Here is a 17,124-nt window from a genome sequence, read left to right as displayed (position 1 = left end):
GGAGTTACAATGAAGCATCACCGAGCCGCCGATGTTTGAATGGTGCATCGCCTTGTCACGGGGGTGTTTCAATGCAGCGTCATCGGGTCATGGGGGGTAGCGCGACAGAAGGAAGACACGGGTGTTGCGTTGCTGCGAGCATGAGAATGAACGGCTACGTGCAGTAGATCTGACGGCAAGATCAACCGGCTGCAGCCGCCTTTCTTTGTTTTTGTTTTTTTAGATGTTAGCCGTCTGCAACTTTTTTTTGGAGAAACCGCCGTCTGCATTTCTTTTTTGAGAGCAACTCAGTCGCAAAATCGAAGTGCTCGTCAGGCCCCAGTAATAAGCTTGTTACCCAAAGCCCACCAGCGCGTCTCCACAGGCCCATGCAAACTCTTCCGGAAGAGACCCTGGAGAGTGACGAATTTACCCACTACCCACACTCGCTGACAGAGTCACTGGGACGAGGCGATTCCTCCCACCACCACCAGGCTCCCCCAAATCGCTCGCACCCGCCACTAACCCTAGCGACATCCGCGCTCCCAATCGCTCGGCCTCCCGCCGGAGCCCCAGATCCGCGGCCGCTTCCTCCCGCGCCGGTGGCGACCTTCCCGGATCGGAGCCAAGATGACGGAGTCGATGGTGCGGAACAAGCCGGGGATGGCGAGCGTCAAGGACATGCCGGTGCTGCAGGACGGGCCGCCGCCCGGCGGGTTCGCGCCCGTGCGCTACGCGCGCCGCATCCCCAACAAGGGCCCCAGCGCCATCGCCCTCTTCCTCACCACCTTCGGCGCCTTCTCCTGGGGCATGTACCAGGTCGGGCAGGGGAACAAGGTCCGCCGGTAAGTGCCCGCCTGCCTGCCCTGCACGTCGATCTGTTTCTTCCCTGCGTGTGCCAGTCACCATTTCAATCGAAGCGGGCGCCGGTCGCAGATCGGTCTCGCATGGCTGCTTCCCTTGCCTCCGTCGGATACATTCTCGCGTTAGTTCAATTGAATTGCTGCGGTTGGTTTCGTTTGAAATGTATTTAGATAATTGTAGATCATATCTGGACAATGATGCACTGATATATGGTATTAGTACTTGTACTAGTAGCAACTAGCAAGGACCTGCATTATTAGAAGATGGCATGTTTCTAAGAAATAACTTTATGTTCATATGCAAATGGATGCGTCACATTCCGATTGATATGCCACTTCATCCCTTTGCAGCTGCTCTAAGTTGATGCTATTCAACATACTTTAACATCTAATTAGCTAATTTATGGAGAACATGAATTTAGAAGATTTTATTGATGAGGAGCCAGGCCCAGTCTGCCTGTTGATTCCTTTATAAAGAACTATGAACGATGGGTTCTAGACTTGTAGCATAACTCAGATAATGAATTAAAGTGTCAGAAACCTAATGTGAACATTAATTTGAGCTGACAGTTTTCACTAATGTAGTAACATGGTTGTGCCTAATACAAAAGCGGCTGCATTTTTTTAACAGCCGACTTGCATCATTCGCCACCACTCCTCCCTCCTGGCCTCCATGGCATCCACTCGCCTTGACATCATATATCCACCCTTTAGCACCATCTCAATAGCCCTCATTGCGATCTGCGGTGCCCTCACGCATCGTCTCCACCACTGGTCCGATGAAGTCAGTTAAGTCACTGATGCTGGCTCTGCCTTCAGCTTTGCTCCACGGCTACTCCAGCCTGCGTAGCACTCCACCACCGGAACATGGGTCTCAGGGAATCCCACAGTTGATAAATCAGCTTGCCTATGCTGTAGCAATGCCGCTCAATATTTAGATTAAACTGATGTGGTTTTGTGGAAACTATAGCTCATTAATTTTGTAGGTTTGTCTCGTTCATTTTATAAAAAATAAAAATTCCATGCCTCAACCTTGAACTACTACCATAGTACCATGTGAGTCGATTTTCCAGAAAGAGGAGATTGCCCTTGGATATTCATTAATAGAATCAACCGTGCCAGCAGAGGTAGTACAAGAATAATAGTCTGGGAATGTGGTTCAGATGCCATCATCCAGGAGAGACATGCCTAAAGGTCTCATTAGAGCAGCCTTAAACATCAACCAGACTGAGATTACATCGAGATAGGCAAGAATCACAGTACAATTGCGAAGTCATGATCATATCAATAAGTTTATTGCCAGTGCAATGTAGTTGGACCCTCTTCCAGCAATGGAACTCCAAAACCGCCTAAAAGGAAACCTTAAAAATCCTAAACTAATCCTTTTGCCACCTTTGCCTCATTCCAATCGTGGTTTTTACATGACATTGCAGTGGGTCGGATGGGTCTCACATAGTCACATGTAATGCTGTACAGCAGCTTGCAATCCCTTCATCTTCGCTATTGGGCAAGCAGCCTTAGACAAAAACCTCAAATTGTCCTCTCCCTACTGCACATCAACGCTACTCAGTGAACCCTTACGATTCCTCTCCCCGAAGTTTCTTTAGTGAAGACGTGTTGCCGTCATCCACCGCTGCCATACCTTACAGCTGCATGATGGTGAGCGCGTCACAGTGCATATCTGTGCAAACCAAGTTCAACGTAAGCCTCTTCCTACCTATTTGTTGCTCTAGTTCGCGCCTGTTGGGTGAGGCTTTCAACTGCTAGTTTGGAGAGTTTGAGGTGCGTTTTTGACAGTTTTGGGCTTCGAGATTGATTAATGAGCTCATGCTCAGGCAAAAATTCAAGGTCCAGGGTATTGTTTCCTTCATTCAGCATCTCTGGAATTTAAACTGGTTGATTATTCACATGGTTACTAATGGGCTGCTAGGTTCAGTTAAGAAAATAGATTATGTAGTCATTGCAGCAATTTATGACAATCATCCAGTCTATCTAAACAAGTAAACATCAGTTTTTCCTGATGGATAAACTTTTAAGAAACACAAGCGTAACAACCGGATGTGCATTCCTGTTATGTGTCCTTGCTCTGTATTTGCCGTTAAACATGTGAAGTCTATATCCGTGCTTCATTTTATTTTGTTACGAAATTGTGCTGATTTTCTCTATTTTATTTATGCTGAAATCACCTGGGATCCTTATCTTCTGGTCATGCTTCATTGCTCTTCAATTCATGGTAGTTATTGGTTACGTCAGATCCTTTTATTTGTTTCTGTTATTGCTTTGCAATTATTGGTAGTTATTAGTTACTGTTAGATCCATTTTATTTGTTTCTGTTATTGCTCTGCAATTATTGGTAGTTATTAGTTACTGTCACTCCATTTTATATGTTTCTGTTATTGCTTCTGCAATTCTTGGTAGTCATTAGTTACCGTCACGTCCAACTTTATGTTTCTGACTTTCTGTTAGCTTCAGAGTCTTGAATGCTTGTTAGTACGGGTTGTTTTCCCATCCATGTGTTATTTGTATGTTAGCCTTCATGGTGTGGAATTTTGTGTGCGCAGTGCACTGAAGGAGGAGAAAATCGCTGCCCGTAGTGCTATACTGCCGATGCTCCAAGCTGAAGAGGATGAAAGGTACTTGATCGACAATGTATGCCATTTTCATTCATCCCTATCATCTACCGAAGACATGAGGTCTTTGATTCTCGTGCAGATTTGTCAAAGAATGGAAGAAGTATCTTGAGGAGGAAGCGAGGATCATGAAAAATGTTCCTGGATGGAAAGTCGGTGAGAGCGTGTACAATTCTGGGAAATGGATGCCTCCTGCAACCGGTGAGCTGCGTCCAGAGGTTTGGTAAGGTCCAAGGTCTTGCTTCAGCCCATCGAGGATGGCGTCGTGCCTTGAGGGCATGAATAAGGCTTTCAGACCTGGATACCCCGAAATTTGCTACGAGGAATACATACTTGAGCACTCGTCGTGTGTTTCTTCTGTTGACGGAATTTGAATGGCTAATAATTGGACAGAGCAAGCCGGCTTTGGTCTTTATATGAACCATCTTCTTTTGTTGATGTAACGTGTCTTTGTATTGCTACGGCTATTTTGACTCTTGTCTTTCTTTCAGTTGCGACATTGAACATGGATATACTATTCCTTTTTTGTCAGTAGTTGCCATATCAGCCTGATCGGTGTTATAACCGCCAATATGATGGTTTTGGCCGAAAAGGCCACAGCCGTCATGCACAACTCTGCCTTTGCGTGGGAAGGAAGTTTCAGCATGGCCTCTTCCTCCCGCACGCAGCCTGCTCAATGGCGTTGTCGTTCTTCTCCCCATGACAATGGTGCAGCCGCGTATCCACTGGGAAGAGCGTTGATTATTTGTTGCTGTCACGTTTCGCGATTGTTTCCCAACTGCACACGGTAAATCTGCCCATGTTTTTCGTCGGAGTGTGTTTGCAGGTATATAATCCTCATCGCTTCCCTTCCACACTTGCCTTCTATTCACCCATTCCTGTCGCCAGCACACTTGCCTTCATCGGCCTTGTTCATCCGGTGCCACCCCGCACCCTTTCTTCCCCAATTACCATGTCGGTGTGGTCGTGCCGTCTTCGCGGACCTTTTGCAAGCAAGACCGAAGAGTGTCATGCCAAGAGAGGGAGAAAGAGTTTTGGGAGAGGGCGCGAGACTACTCGGAGTGGGTTGACGACGACACACGTCGTAAGGTTGAATCAGCCAGTGGCCACTCCCGCCTACCCGCAGTCGAAGGCTCCCCCCCGCCTGTGAGGTCACTCTGAAGAAGAGGAAGAGCTTGTAGTCCAGTTAGTAGAGAATCTTAGTAGGAGTAGTATTAAGGCTGTTCAAATCGTAATTGTAACCCTTCTTCAAATTCATTTTGTAAAATCATCTTGAAATTCTAGTCGAACTCGATGTCGACATACAATCTCGTGGGAAGAGATCAAGGATTTGTACTGGACCAGACCCCAACGAAACTTGCCGTTGTTCCTTTCAAGCCACCAAACCTGGCTATCTATGATGGCTGGCCACCTCCATTTGGTAACCTCATGGACGGTTTCTAGTGAAGTCTTGCTAAGTCTCAGTCAATACTACAGTATATCCTGAGATCAACCCACACACCCGTTCTAGTGGCCAGGATCTCCAACTGGTCCCGTCAATCCACACAAGCAGAGTGCTCAGCGGAAGTGGATCACGGAGGGGAGCAGCCAGCGACAGACAGAGAAGATCATGTATGGCCCGCTGGCTATCTCCAAGGATCATCAAACGCACCATCAACGCGCCTTTCCATCGCGTGGCTTCTCCCTCCTTCTTCACTGCAAAAGAAAAGGGCCGCGGCTCTGAACACCCACGGATCGAAAGACGGGCTCTACGGTCACCGTGCGGGCACGCTCCCTCCGACTGCCGTCCACTCGTCGTCCCAGTGCGCATCCCCCGCCGGACATCTCGGTGCACGGAATGAGCTGACGCCAGCCCGAGCAGGCGCAGACTCGACGTATCGGCAGGTAGCACCGTAGCGGCACTGTTCAAGGCTCAGCTCCATCGTGATCGGCGCTGTGCGAGAATTGACATGGCCCTGCCCCCTCCCACGACGCCCGATCGGCTACGCCCTACGCGCGCCACGCCGCCCCGCTGACCACCCGAGCCGCCGCTGTTCCACCTTCATCCGCTCCACCAACGGCCGCTTCTGCTCCCTCCGTGACCGCGCCACACCAACGTCCGCTGCTCAGAGCATCGCGCTGCCGAACCCATCCAGAAAACGATGGCTGAATCCGATCGACGGCCCTCTTTACCTCAGAGATATTAGGCTGGGCCGCCGGACGGGACGCGGAGTGATGGCCAGCCAACAGTAAAGACCGAGCCTCCTGACGCGGGCTGTGTAAATGCCGCAGCAGCACCGCAGTTGAGGGGGCCCAGTTAAGGCTGCGGCCCTTTTTAATAGGGACTATTGGTCGTGGCTTCTCGCGCCTCCCTGCCCGCCATGCGCCAGCGTACCGTGCTGCCAATGCCCGTGCATTCTGGCTTTGGTTATTGCACTACTTACTAGGCTTCCATCTCTCCTCTGCGTCCGTTGCATGCTGTGCGATAGATGGATCAGTACACTAGCCCAACTGCTTATAGCGAGCTGTACTTATAGCGAGCTGCAATGCTGCGGAGCCCAGAATTAAGAGATGCTTCCGCTTTGGAGTGGAGCCATGTTGTTTCAGCTCTGCCATCGTACCTTGGTTAAATTCCCCTAAGATCAGTTTGGCCAGTTCAAGTGAAGATTGTGCGTGCATCTCATCTTTATCTTTCGGAGCAAAGTGGCGCAAGAGCACATAAGAACTTTTTTACAACGAGGCTGAAGAAGGCCGAATACGGACTCGAGTTTGGATTGACAGAACAATCAACGGGCCGGGGCATGAATTACAATGTCCAACATACAAGAAGAGAGACAAAACTGTGCAGACGAACTTGGCTATGTTTATAAGATGAGAATCTCATAGAGCTGTGCTAGGCCGTCAGTAAGGCATTGTAGCTGTAGTTGTTTGCAGGTAGTATGACGTTCAAATTGAAATTGGTGGGTTATTTCCTCTCAATAATGGATTGCTGCCCCTTTCTTTAGTTCCAGGTTGCTTGTGATGAACAGAACAGCCCGAAAAGCATGTACGTCCACCGAGATTGTGACGAGGGAAGAGAAGGAAGGGAGAAGCATTGGATTCGATGCGTGTTTGGTTTATGCCCTAGATTGCCCCGCCAAAATATCAGCTAGCTAATTTTTTGGCTGAGGTGCTGGTTGCACATGACATGAGTAAGGCAACACTGGTACCTATTTTTGGATCCTGGCCAAAATATTGAAGTGGGGTACATTTTGGACACGATCCAAACATGCCTAGATCTACACCATCAACTCACTGACTGACCCAACCTAACACATGAGACCTGCGTACACAAACTCAAGGTGGAATAAACAGCTCGAGAGCATTACAAGTGATCACTCACTAGCCCAACTGCCCAAGAGATCAAAACTACATAACACACAACAAGAAAGAACCAGCACTCACTCAATCTAGTGAACACTACCACTACCACTCTAGTAGAATAGAACGCGCAGCTCGCATCCCATTGGCACACAGGTTCAGGCGACGCATGAGTTGAGGCCCAGGCATCCCATCAGCAGGCTCCTCTTCCGCCTCGGCCGGCGGGAGGTGAACTCCGGCGGAGGCACCTGGTACAGGTCCTCGTCGACCGGGCGCACCACCCTGGAGCCGGCCTTGGCCGTGGCGCGCGGCACGCTGCCGGCAGCGTCCAGCGCCCTGGCACCGCGCCTCTCCCCCTTCTCCCGACGGGCCACGTCGCCCTGGTCCGGCCTCCGCGTCTTCTTGGGCGTGGGCTTGCGCGGAGGCGGCGAGTACCTGAACCACACGTCGCTGCAGGCCTCCGGCTCCGGCGCGTAGCACTCGGCCGCCACGGCCACCGCCGCCGCGGCCGGCGGCTCGTCGTAGTAGTAGCAGTAGTTCCACTCCCCGAACGCCGGCACCTGCCGCCGCCTCGCCTTCTGCAGAAGCAAAGCAAAGGCAAAACCAGGTGAGCTACAAAGTACAGACCACGGGGAAGTGCCGATCCTTGCATGGGCGCATGAACGCTTACCTCCATCCGGTCCACGCCGGCAGCACACGACACAGGGGCAGACATAATGGGGTGGGGAAGAAGGAGAAGCGAGCTGGGGTCAGTGGGGCGAGCGGTACTAGCCACCAGCTAGCGGCTAAACAGAATGGGGTGGAGCCTCCAATGGCCTGGACGCGCGTGTTTTATAGCGGGAACGGGAGGGGGCAGCTCGCGCGGCAGTAGCGGCCGGAAAGCATTGAAGAGGCCGAGCTCTGGGGCCGGCAATGTCGAGAGGGAGAGAGAGAGAGAGGGAGAGAGGGGGCGTGGCGGGGCAGCATGGAAGGCCTCTTTTCAGAGCGGCAGTGGCTCACTGTAGAAGGCTAGGGGCTGGCCGCGGTAGGCTTGGAGGACGCTGCAGTTGCAGGGACGCAGAGAGAGAGAGAGGGGGTGGCCGGCCGGCCGGCCGGCGTGGTCCTGGTTTGACCGGGGAGGGGTATTACTCCTAGGTATGGGGCTGCTGCACGTCGTACCGGGGTTCCAGCTGACATGCAGCCATCTTGTCGCGCGCCCGTGTTATTTCCGCATCATTGCGGGCTGATTAGCGAGTAAAATAATGCGCGTTTCAACGCTACGCTCTACTGCTACTAGGCAGCAGTACCCCTACCCCTGCATCTACACAAAACGATGGGGTATGAGCAAAAGTCCACGGGCTAGAAGAATTTCAACTACACAAAACGATGGAGTATACCACAAGACAGCATGGGGTTGGATGATAAAGTTGGCAAGTGAATTGCAAAATCTTTTGTTTTTCTTTTGAACAGTGCCAAATCTTTTCTTAACCGCTGTAAAGACTGAGTTTCCACATGACATCTTTGATCAACTTTGTTCCCCGACTACGAGACATCTGTAATTACTTCGTTAATTTTAAGATGTGATGTTAGCTCAGTCTTTCTAAGGGGCTCATAGGATACAATTTTTTTTTCCGCAAAAAAAAGATACGGTCTTTTTTAGTGTTCATAGGGGTACGAGTGTACATTCATACATGGGAGTACATATGCATTTATATGAGCGTCTGCGTCGATACTGTATTTAAGAAAAATAAAATAAAATTATGGGAACGAGCTTGGGACAGGTCACTAAAGAAAATTGCAAAACCAAAAATTGACTTTCACCTATTTGGGTAACCCGATTTTTTTAGAGGAGCACTCTTTACAACCACAAACCACCAGAACTTGTGTTTGGTCTGAAACACAAGACAAAAGAAAATGAACCAAAAAAAAAGAAACTTTCTAATAAATATTGAATTTAAAATTGCTGCTAGTCACTTTTTTCTTTGGCAAGAGAGCACACATACTCCCCGCAAAAAAAAAAAAAAAGAGAGCACACATACGTTCTAGCCGGCGGCGACCAGCCTGAGTGGTGCATGCTTGAGACCTACGTCTTTCTGGCCTCACAACACAATCTAGCGAGATACAGTATTATATTTTGTTGAGTAAATCATGGAAAAGCACAGGAGCGTTCGAGTTCATAGATATATCTATGTGTAAATTCCGATCGATCGATCTAATGGAACTTAATTACGGTATGTGGTCTGTGTATATATACGAATTTAGAGTTCAACTAATCTTCACATGAGGATGGAGATCAAAGGCATAGGCAGCAGCGGCGGAGCTACATCCACTTCTTGGGGCGGGTCAAAACGGGCCAGCTTAAAAAATACATCTGAAGTTTTGCTCTTAGGGCCCAAATTCGACATCAGTCTTCACTAAATTTTTGTTGGGTTGGGCGGGCCATGGTCTGCTTTGGCCCAGCCGTAGCTCCGCCACTAGTATGTAGACCAAGAAAATAAAATAAAAATAAAAGAATAAAGTTTTCTAAGAAAGAAATGAATTATTGGCATCGGTATAGGTGAATACATAGGAGCTCTCAGGTGCCTGGGAACCCTATTATAATACTAAAATAAAAAAGTGCCATTTTAAAAAAGTGAAATTTTGGATATCAAGCCTGGGTGCCCATTCTGCTCCCGTGTTTAGTTTCGTTAAGAAATGGCATATGTGGTATCCATGGCAAATAAATTACAGTCTAACCTATGATTTGTTCCAACCGTTTTTTCTTACATAGATTTTTTTGCACATTTTTACTGAGAATACCACAGATGTCAATTTTTCACAAAACTTCACACGGGTAGACTAGGCACCCAGGTTTAACACCCAAAAATTCAGTTTTTTATTTCCCTATTTTTTATTTTACTATCCAATAGGGTTCCCGGGCATCCAAGAGCTCCAAATCCTCTTCCCATCGATATTACCCTTTAATAAGGAACAAAATAATAATAATAATAATAATAATAATAATAATAATAATATGATAAAATTTGCACATGATTTACACAGAAAATTGTGTTTTATCATGTACAAGAACAAACATTTAATAGTAGAATTTTCGCAAAAAGAAGTTTTGTAGGAAGGAATTAATTAGTGGCATTGGTGTTACCCTTAAAGAAGAATGAAAATGGAATAAAAAGTAAAAAACAAAATAATAAATAATAAATTTTCTAAGGAAGAATGAATTAATAGCATGGGTATTGCCCATAGGAAGAATTAATATGGAAAAATGAAAAAAATTGCGCATAAATTACGATTTTTACAATACGCGATAATAAACATATAATACTGGAATTTTGCAAAAAAAAGTTTCCTAAGAAGGAATGAATTAGTGGCATTAGTATTATCAAATAATAAAAAATATCTAAGAATGAATGAATTACTTACATTGGTATTACCCCTTTAAGAAGAAAGAAATTACAAATACTTGCACACAACTTTGCATTGAAATTGCACTATTTTAATATGCATAAAATAAGCATATAATTGTAATTTTCACACTCTACAGTAATTTACACACATAGTGTATAGTACTTTCGTGTATACATTTCCTCCTTTTTGTGGGGCTGTGTGTATACGTTTCCACCCATCCAACATGCCAAAAGTACCCATAGAAAAAACCCTAAAGAAATGGAAAAATAAAAGCAAAAGAAAGGTATACAAGAAAAATAGGTAATGTGTGGGCTCCAAGCCCAATAGAAAAATAGAATTACCCCAAAGGGGCAAGTCAACAATTCATCCTAAGAGAAAATCGACTTACCCTAAGGAGAGGCATGCCAAAAATCAGTCTAAGAAGGTCATGGTTTCCTTTGTGCTTCCTAGGGTGTTGGACGTGTTCATCACCGCGGTTGGCAGGTGCCCAACTGGCGGTGTGGTGGTCGCGTTGCAGCTTGTGTGGCAACGATGACGGTGGCAAGGTGTACATGGTTGTCGCTTGCCTTTCTCCTCAACAGTTGGGCTTGTTCCTGAGCGTGAAGTCGGAGCTGCGGTGTTGCGGGGCGGCAACGATGCCAGTCGACAGATAGTTTGGGCACTGTTTGCGCTAGGCATGTTCCTTTTCTCGTGTGAGGCTCGTCATCAAAGTCGGAGCTACCCGGTCTTCGACGCCGGTGGGCGATTGTTTGTCTTCTACCAATAGGGTCTCCCATGTCTCATTCGTTCGGAGGGTTCTTGATGGGTCGTTAGTGGTGAAGTCGGAGTCGCTTGCTCGAGGAGAGGTGACGACGATGACATTGCACGCAACTTCGACGATGTCCTCTCCTCGACGCTGTGTGTGTGTGGATCTTGTAGGTGTCGGGTCGGCCGGCATGCCCTTCTTTCTGGGCGTGTTGTGACGGTTTTCACCCGGTTTTCCGCAAATTAATCAAGCAACTCTATTCTTCTTTTTTAAGAAATCATGATCCTCTAGTGTCCAGTTAAATAAACAGTCTAAAAAGTCATGAAACGACACAAGGAAAAATACATTAATTTTGACAAAAGAATTAACAGTCAGAAAGTTGACCTTTTCAAATTTAAAAATTAGGAAACTTACACATAGCCAAAGTGGAAGTTAATGAACATTGTTGGTGATAAAGATGGTGTATGGACCAGAGCACGCGGAGGGTGGAGGTAAGCTGTGTACAAATATCACAAACCTGCTAGAGTAGAGAGAAGCATTTCCATAGGTTCAAAAGTACATTATATTTTCGTTCGAACTAGAGATTTAGGCAACAACATACTAGTGAACAGGTGCGTTCAGTTCATCTCTAAACAATACCATTTTTTTCTAGAATATGCACATGCATGTGTATGTTAGATTGGATCGATGTAAGCGTTCCTACTCCTCCGTAGAGGAGCCGCGGGTATATATTGATTATGGACAGAAACAACCTCTGCCTTGGCATACAAGAAGCCCACCGATCGCAAGGATCCAACGGGATAAAGATAGGAGGTTAAACGGGAGAGGAAAGATAGAGATGGTAGTTGAGATTACATGACGTGAATATCTCTTAAGTCTAACACCCTCCCTTAATCTGAACTACCTATCCTAAATTAAGATTGTTCTTAAATGCTTCAAATGGCTTGTACGGTAGAGCTTTAGTGAATCCGTCGGCCACTTGATCTCTGGAAGGAATGAAGCGGATCTCCAGCTTCTTTTCTGCAACCCTTTCTCGTACAAAGTGAAACTCTATCTCAATATGCTTGGTTCTGCCATGAAAGACATGATTAGCACTTAAATAAGTGGCACCCAAATTATCACACCATAGGCATGAAATACGGTGTTGCTGCACACCCAATTCTTCAAGCAAAGATTCAAGCCAAATAATTTCAGCAGTAGCATTCGCCAATGATTTGTACTCGGCCTCAGTACTTGACCTTGAGACTGTTGCTTGTTTCCTGGCACTCCAAGAAATAAGATTAGAACCAAAGAAAACAGCAAAACCACCTGTTGATTTTCTATCATCGCTGCAACCTGCCCAGTCTGCATTAGAGAAATCACTAACAAGTGTAGAGTTGGACCGTCTAAAATGAAGTCTCAAACCTACAATGTGCTTGACATACCGAATGATCCTCTTAACAGCTGTCGAATGAGCAGAAGTGGGAGCATGTAGGTATTGACATACTTTGTTAACAGCAAAAGAAATATCTGGTCGTGTCAAGGTTAAGTATTGCAAGGCTCCAACAACACTTATGTATTTGGTGCTTTCTTCCTCCTTAAGTAGCTCCCCTTCGTATGCTGACAATTGTTCTGATGAAGATAATGGTGTGGGTGATGCCTTGCAATCCTTCATTCCCATCCGAGCCAAGAGTTCAGTGGCATATTTTTCTTGTTTCAATACTATACCATCCTGAACCTTTTTAACTTCAATGCCTAAAAAGAAGCTCAAATCACCAAGATCCTTTAAAGCAAACTCTGAGCTTAGATCATGCAAAAGGGCATCTGTAGCATTCTGAGAGGAGCTTGCAACTATAATATCGTCAACATATATGAACACAAAAATAACAGTGTTTGCCCTATTGTATGTGAAGAGAGATGTGTCAGCCTTTGATGCAATAAAGCCAAGACGTTTTAGCTACATACTTAACCTGGAGTACCATGCTCTAGGTGCTTGTTTCAAACCATAAAGAGCTTTGTCAAGTTTGCATACATAATGAGGTTTTTGTTTGTTTTCATAACCTGGTGGTTGCCTCATGTAGACCTCCTCTTCCAGAACACCATGCTAAAACGTGTTCTGTACGTCTAGCTGCCTTAGGCTCCATCCCCTAGACACAACAATAGCTAGCACAAGTCTGATGGTTGCAGCTTTTACCACAGGGCTAAATGTATCCTCATAATCAATACCATAACGCTGCTTAAAACCTTTAGCAACGAGACGTGCTTTATACCTGTCAATGGAGCCATCTGCCTTTTTCTTGATCCTATACACCCATTTACAGTCAATAATGTTTTTACCTTTCCGGTTTGGCACCAAGTGCCATGTTTTGTTTCTCATTAAGGCTGTATATTCCTCATCCATAGCCTTTTTCCACTTCTGATCTCCAAGTGCGTCATCCAGTTTTGTTGGCTCGCATGAAATGCACAACATGCCATACGGAATAGTGCCATCAGTTCTTATTTTTGGATTTTTAATACCTTTTTGTAGCCGAGTTGTAACTCTTGATGTGGTTGGTGGAGGCTGTTGTACACGCTGGCGCACGACATTGCTGGTCGCAGAAGATCCTGGAGAGGAATCGGGAGATGCCACACCGGATCCCGTGGCCACGGGTGTGGTTAGCTCATTCGGCACCGCACCGTCATTTGCCGCAGAAGATCCTGCGCCAGTTGTGCCTGTCGGGCGTGTGTGTGGGTCGCGCCTCGCGGTTGGCTGCATGCGCGAGCCATTCGAGGAGGATTCCCCGCGTGGAGGCGTGGCGGCCGTGGATTGCGTCGCCCGCGCCTGGCCATGCAAACTGGCTGGCTCGCGATTCGGGGCGGATATCCGTGCCCGATCCGAGGAGGATTGGCGTGCAGGGGTGGCAGGCGCCGCCAGATCATCCTCGTTCGCCGTGCCAACTTCGTCCTCTTCTTGCACATGACATATAGCATCGTTTTGGACAAGATTTTGATCATTTTGGCCGTTTTGAACTCCATTTTCTTTAGAGACCTGCACACACGGAAGACAAGGGCTGGTTCCAGTAGGAGTATTATCATCATGTTGGTTAGTGCAACTGTTTACCCCGTGATCAGAATCTCAAAGTGTGGTTGGAAGAAGAAGAATCTCTTGACAAAGTAGAGCGCTGGCATTGGGATGGAGAGATTCAAACGGAAAAACGGATTCATCAAACACAACATCGCGAGATATATAAACTCTGCATGTGGGAACATCTAGACACTTTACTCCCTTGTGCATAGGGCTATATCGCAAAACACACATTTTTTGGAATGAAACACAAGTTTGCGTGTGTTGTATGGTCTTAGATTTGGCCAACATGCACAACCAAATACTGGAAGAGATTTGAAGTCTAGTTTGACACCAAAAAGACGTGTGATGGGACTCTCAAATTTGATGACTTTGCTCGGTCGAATATTTATGAGATATGTGGCAGTGAGAAAGGCTTCATCCTAGAATTTGAGGGGCATGGAAGCATTGGCTAGTAGTGATAGTCCTACCTCAACAACATGGCGGTGTTTGCGTTTAGCCGACCCGTTCTGTTGGTGAGCATGGGGGCAAGAAACATGGTGAGAAATTCCAATCTTTTGAAAGAAACAATTTAGTCTTTCATACTCACCACCCAAGTCGGTTTGCATAGCAAGAATCTTTGAGTCTAGTTGGCGTTCAACAAGGTTTTGGAAATTGAGAAACACTTGAAAGACATCAGATCGTTTCTTTAGCAAACAGATCCAAGTGAACTTGCTATAATCATCAATGAAACTAACATAATAGGAAAAATCTGCCAACTGATGTGGGAGCTGGTCCCCATACATCTGAAAAAACTAACTGCAATGGAGCAGTGGATACACTTGTAGATATAGGATAAGGTAGCTGATGACTCTTAGCTTGCTGGCAAGCATCACAAATTGACTCAACACTAGACTCATAGGGAAGATTATTCTTGCTAAGGACATGTTTAACTATGACTGAGGAGGGATGACCAAGACGACTATGCAACTTTGCCGAGGAAGGTTTGGTGACACTCCACGCTTGTTTATTCGACCATGATGAAGATGAAGATGATATCAGTGGATATATGTAGCGACCCGACCCGAATGGATCAAGTGCTCTGTGCTCAGGTGTCATCCCTGGATCAGTAATGCTGACACCACACAGTACATCGAAGGATTTATAGCAGAGTGGCAATCACACACTTATTACATCGTTGTCTCAAAAGAGAACTTATTACAATAAATATGGCTTAAGGCCATCTAATAACGATAACAGCGGAAGACTCGGAAGATAAATGGGTCCATCAACTCCAACGGCATCACTGAGTATAGAACCACGACCTAAAAGCACCTTACTCGTCGTCTGAAAAGTCTGCAACATGAAAGTTGCAGCCCGAAAACGGGTCAGCACTTGGAATATGCTGGCAATGTAACACATAGAGAGTAATGGAATGAAACAGCTATACTATATGCATATATGGCTGGTGGAAAGCTCTATGGTTACAGTTTTGCGTAAAGCCAATTTTTCCCTACTACAAAGGAATAAATTTATTTAACTATCATGGTAGTTGTTAAACATCGAGAATGGTTGACAGCATTCCGATCCCATTTAAGTGAACAATTAAACCCAACAATATTAATTAGAAGTAACATGATGAGATTCACATGATATTCAAGTACTAGATACTCAAGTTGTCCATAACCGGGGACACGGCTAATCATGATTAGTTTGTACACTCTGCAGAGGTTTGCGCACTTTTCCCCACATGACTCAATCGCCTCCGTTTGTTTTCTCGCACTACATGGTGTTTGAGAAACGGATGACCGAGACATAGTCTTTCAGAAGCGCTAGCACCTTACATGTGGGGTAGACCATACCACCTACAACCCCTACATCTGCTAGTCCACCCCGTAAGAGTTCGCACAACTTAGTCAACTATGCCAGAGCCCATAGTAGCATGTGGCTGCACATGGAAGTTTCTAGCATGAATTATCTTATGATCCCTTTGAGCCTGGGTGGCGGTCCAAAATAAAACAGGCAAGTCCTGATAGACATCAGGTGCCTCAATCCACCCAGATGTGTGTTTAAGTTGCCACCTTAGATAAACCATTAAAATTATCAACTCACATCTGTCATGGATATCACTCACCCAATCCACGTCTACTAGCATAGCATGGCATAAACAGCAAACGTAGAAGTAACTCCCAAAGGTTTCATAATAATACAGGTAATAAGTACTACCTCATCTACTTCCCATCCCACAGTTTAATTAGATCCTAATCATGCAATGTGAGAAGATTGATCTAATGCAATAAAACATGGGTTGTAGAAAAGGTATGATCAAAGTGTTACTTGCCTTGCTGATGATCCGCGACACCTAGGGATTCGAAGTAACAAGCGGCGCAATCCGGATGATCTATCGCAGACAAACAACAAGCACACAATAAGTACTCATCTAATGCACAGGTAAAACTCGAACAAGAGGATGAACCAGAAGTTCAACTTAAGAACTCCGGTTGCAAAGAAAGAACGAACCGAACAAACGACGGAAAACAAACGGCGGAAGAAAACAACTCGGTTCTAGCAAGTTAAATCTAGGTCAAATTTTACCGGGGCAAAAACTTGTTTAAGCTGATTAGATGGAACGGCGGTTTCGAGACGAAACTCCAGGCGCTTGAATCACCCGATTCCGATAAACGAGCGAGAAGAAAGACTAGAACGAAGATCGGATCTGAGATCGCGATCGGAAAGAATGCGGGATAAAACCGATGAGAAAGAAAACGAAGAGTGGTTAAACGAACGGACGTCGTTAACCGGGAAAAATCGGTGATCACGTTCGTTGAGACGAACGGTCCGAAAGAAGAACGAAAACCGATCTAGGGTTTTCGGAAAAGAAACCGAAAAGAAACAGAAAAACCGATCTAGGGTTTCGGAAGAAAACCGAAACAAAAACCGGAAGAAAAAGAAAAGAATCGGAGAGGAAACGGAATGGTTCTTTTAGGAAAACCGGACCGGGGAAGAAAAAGAGAGGCGCGGCTACCTCGGGAGGCGGGGCTTCCGGGCGGCGGCGGCTAAGGGCGGCGGCGGCGGCTTAGGCGCGGGGCGGCGCGGCTTAAGGCGGCGGCTTGGGGCTGCGCGCTGCTACTTGCAGCGGCTTAGGAGGAGAGGGGGCTTGGG

The 17,124-nt window shown here is 46.4% G+C and overlaps 2 protein-coding genes across 2 annotated transcripts; one reads left to right on the top strand and one right to left on the bottom strand.

Annotated features, from left to right (window-relative positions):
- Positions 1-354: 354 nt before the first annotated feature.
- Positions 355-4,003, top strand: LOC123084924 (NADH dehydrogenase [ubiquinone] 1 alpha subcomplex subunit 13-B). The gene is made up of 3 exons (XM_044506466.1): positions 355-824; positions 3,404-3,475; positions 3,555-4,003. The coding sequence occupies exons 1-3, from the start codon at positions 610-612 to the stop codon at positions 3,697-3,699; spliced, it is 432 nt and encodes a 143-aa protein (XP_044362401.1). The 5' UTR covers positions 355-609; the 3' UTR covers positions 3,700-4,003.
- A 2,525-nt stretch (positions 4,004-6,528) lies between these two features.
- LOC123081666 (uncharacterized) lies at positions 6,529-7,525 on the bottom strand (the record flags this gene model as incomplete). The annotated part of the gene is given in 2 exon segments (XM_044504215.1): positions 6,529-7,389; positions 7,482-7,525. Coding segments are annotated over 2 exon segments (426 nt in total). The 3' UTR covers positions 6,529-6,969.
- Between the last annotated feature and the right edge of the window lie 9,599 nt (positions 7,526-17,124).

This window comes from Triticum aestivum, chromosome 4A (genome assembly GCF_018294505.1).
Source record: "Triticum aestivum cultivar Chinese Spring chromosome 4A, IWGSC CS RefSeq v2.1, whole genome shotgun sequence".
NCBI lineage: Eukaryota > Viridiplantae > Streptophyta > Magnoliopsida > Poales > Poaceae > Triticum > Triticum aestivum.
The sequence above is the reverse complement of the archived record's forward strand: the minus strand, read 5'-3'. Positions and strand labels throughout refer to the sequence as shown.

Bases quoted from the DNA above. Each gene is read 5' to 3' on its own strand.
- LOC123084924 (XM_044506466.1), top strand. From the start codon at position 610: ATGACGGAGTCGATGGTGCGGAACAAGCCGGGGATGGCGAGCGTCAAG. The intron at 825-3,403 runs GTAAGTGCCCGC...TTGTGTGCGCAG, and splicing joins CAGGGGAACAAGGTCCGCCG to TGCACTGAAGGAGGAGAAAA. The intron at 3,476-3,554 runs GTACTTGATCGA...ATTCTCGTGCAG, and splicing joins CAAGCTGAAGAGGATGAAAG to ATTTGTCAAAGAATGGAAGA.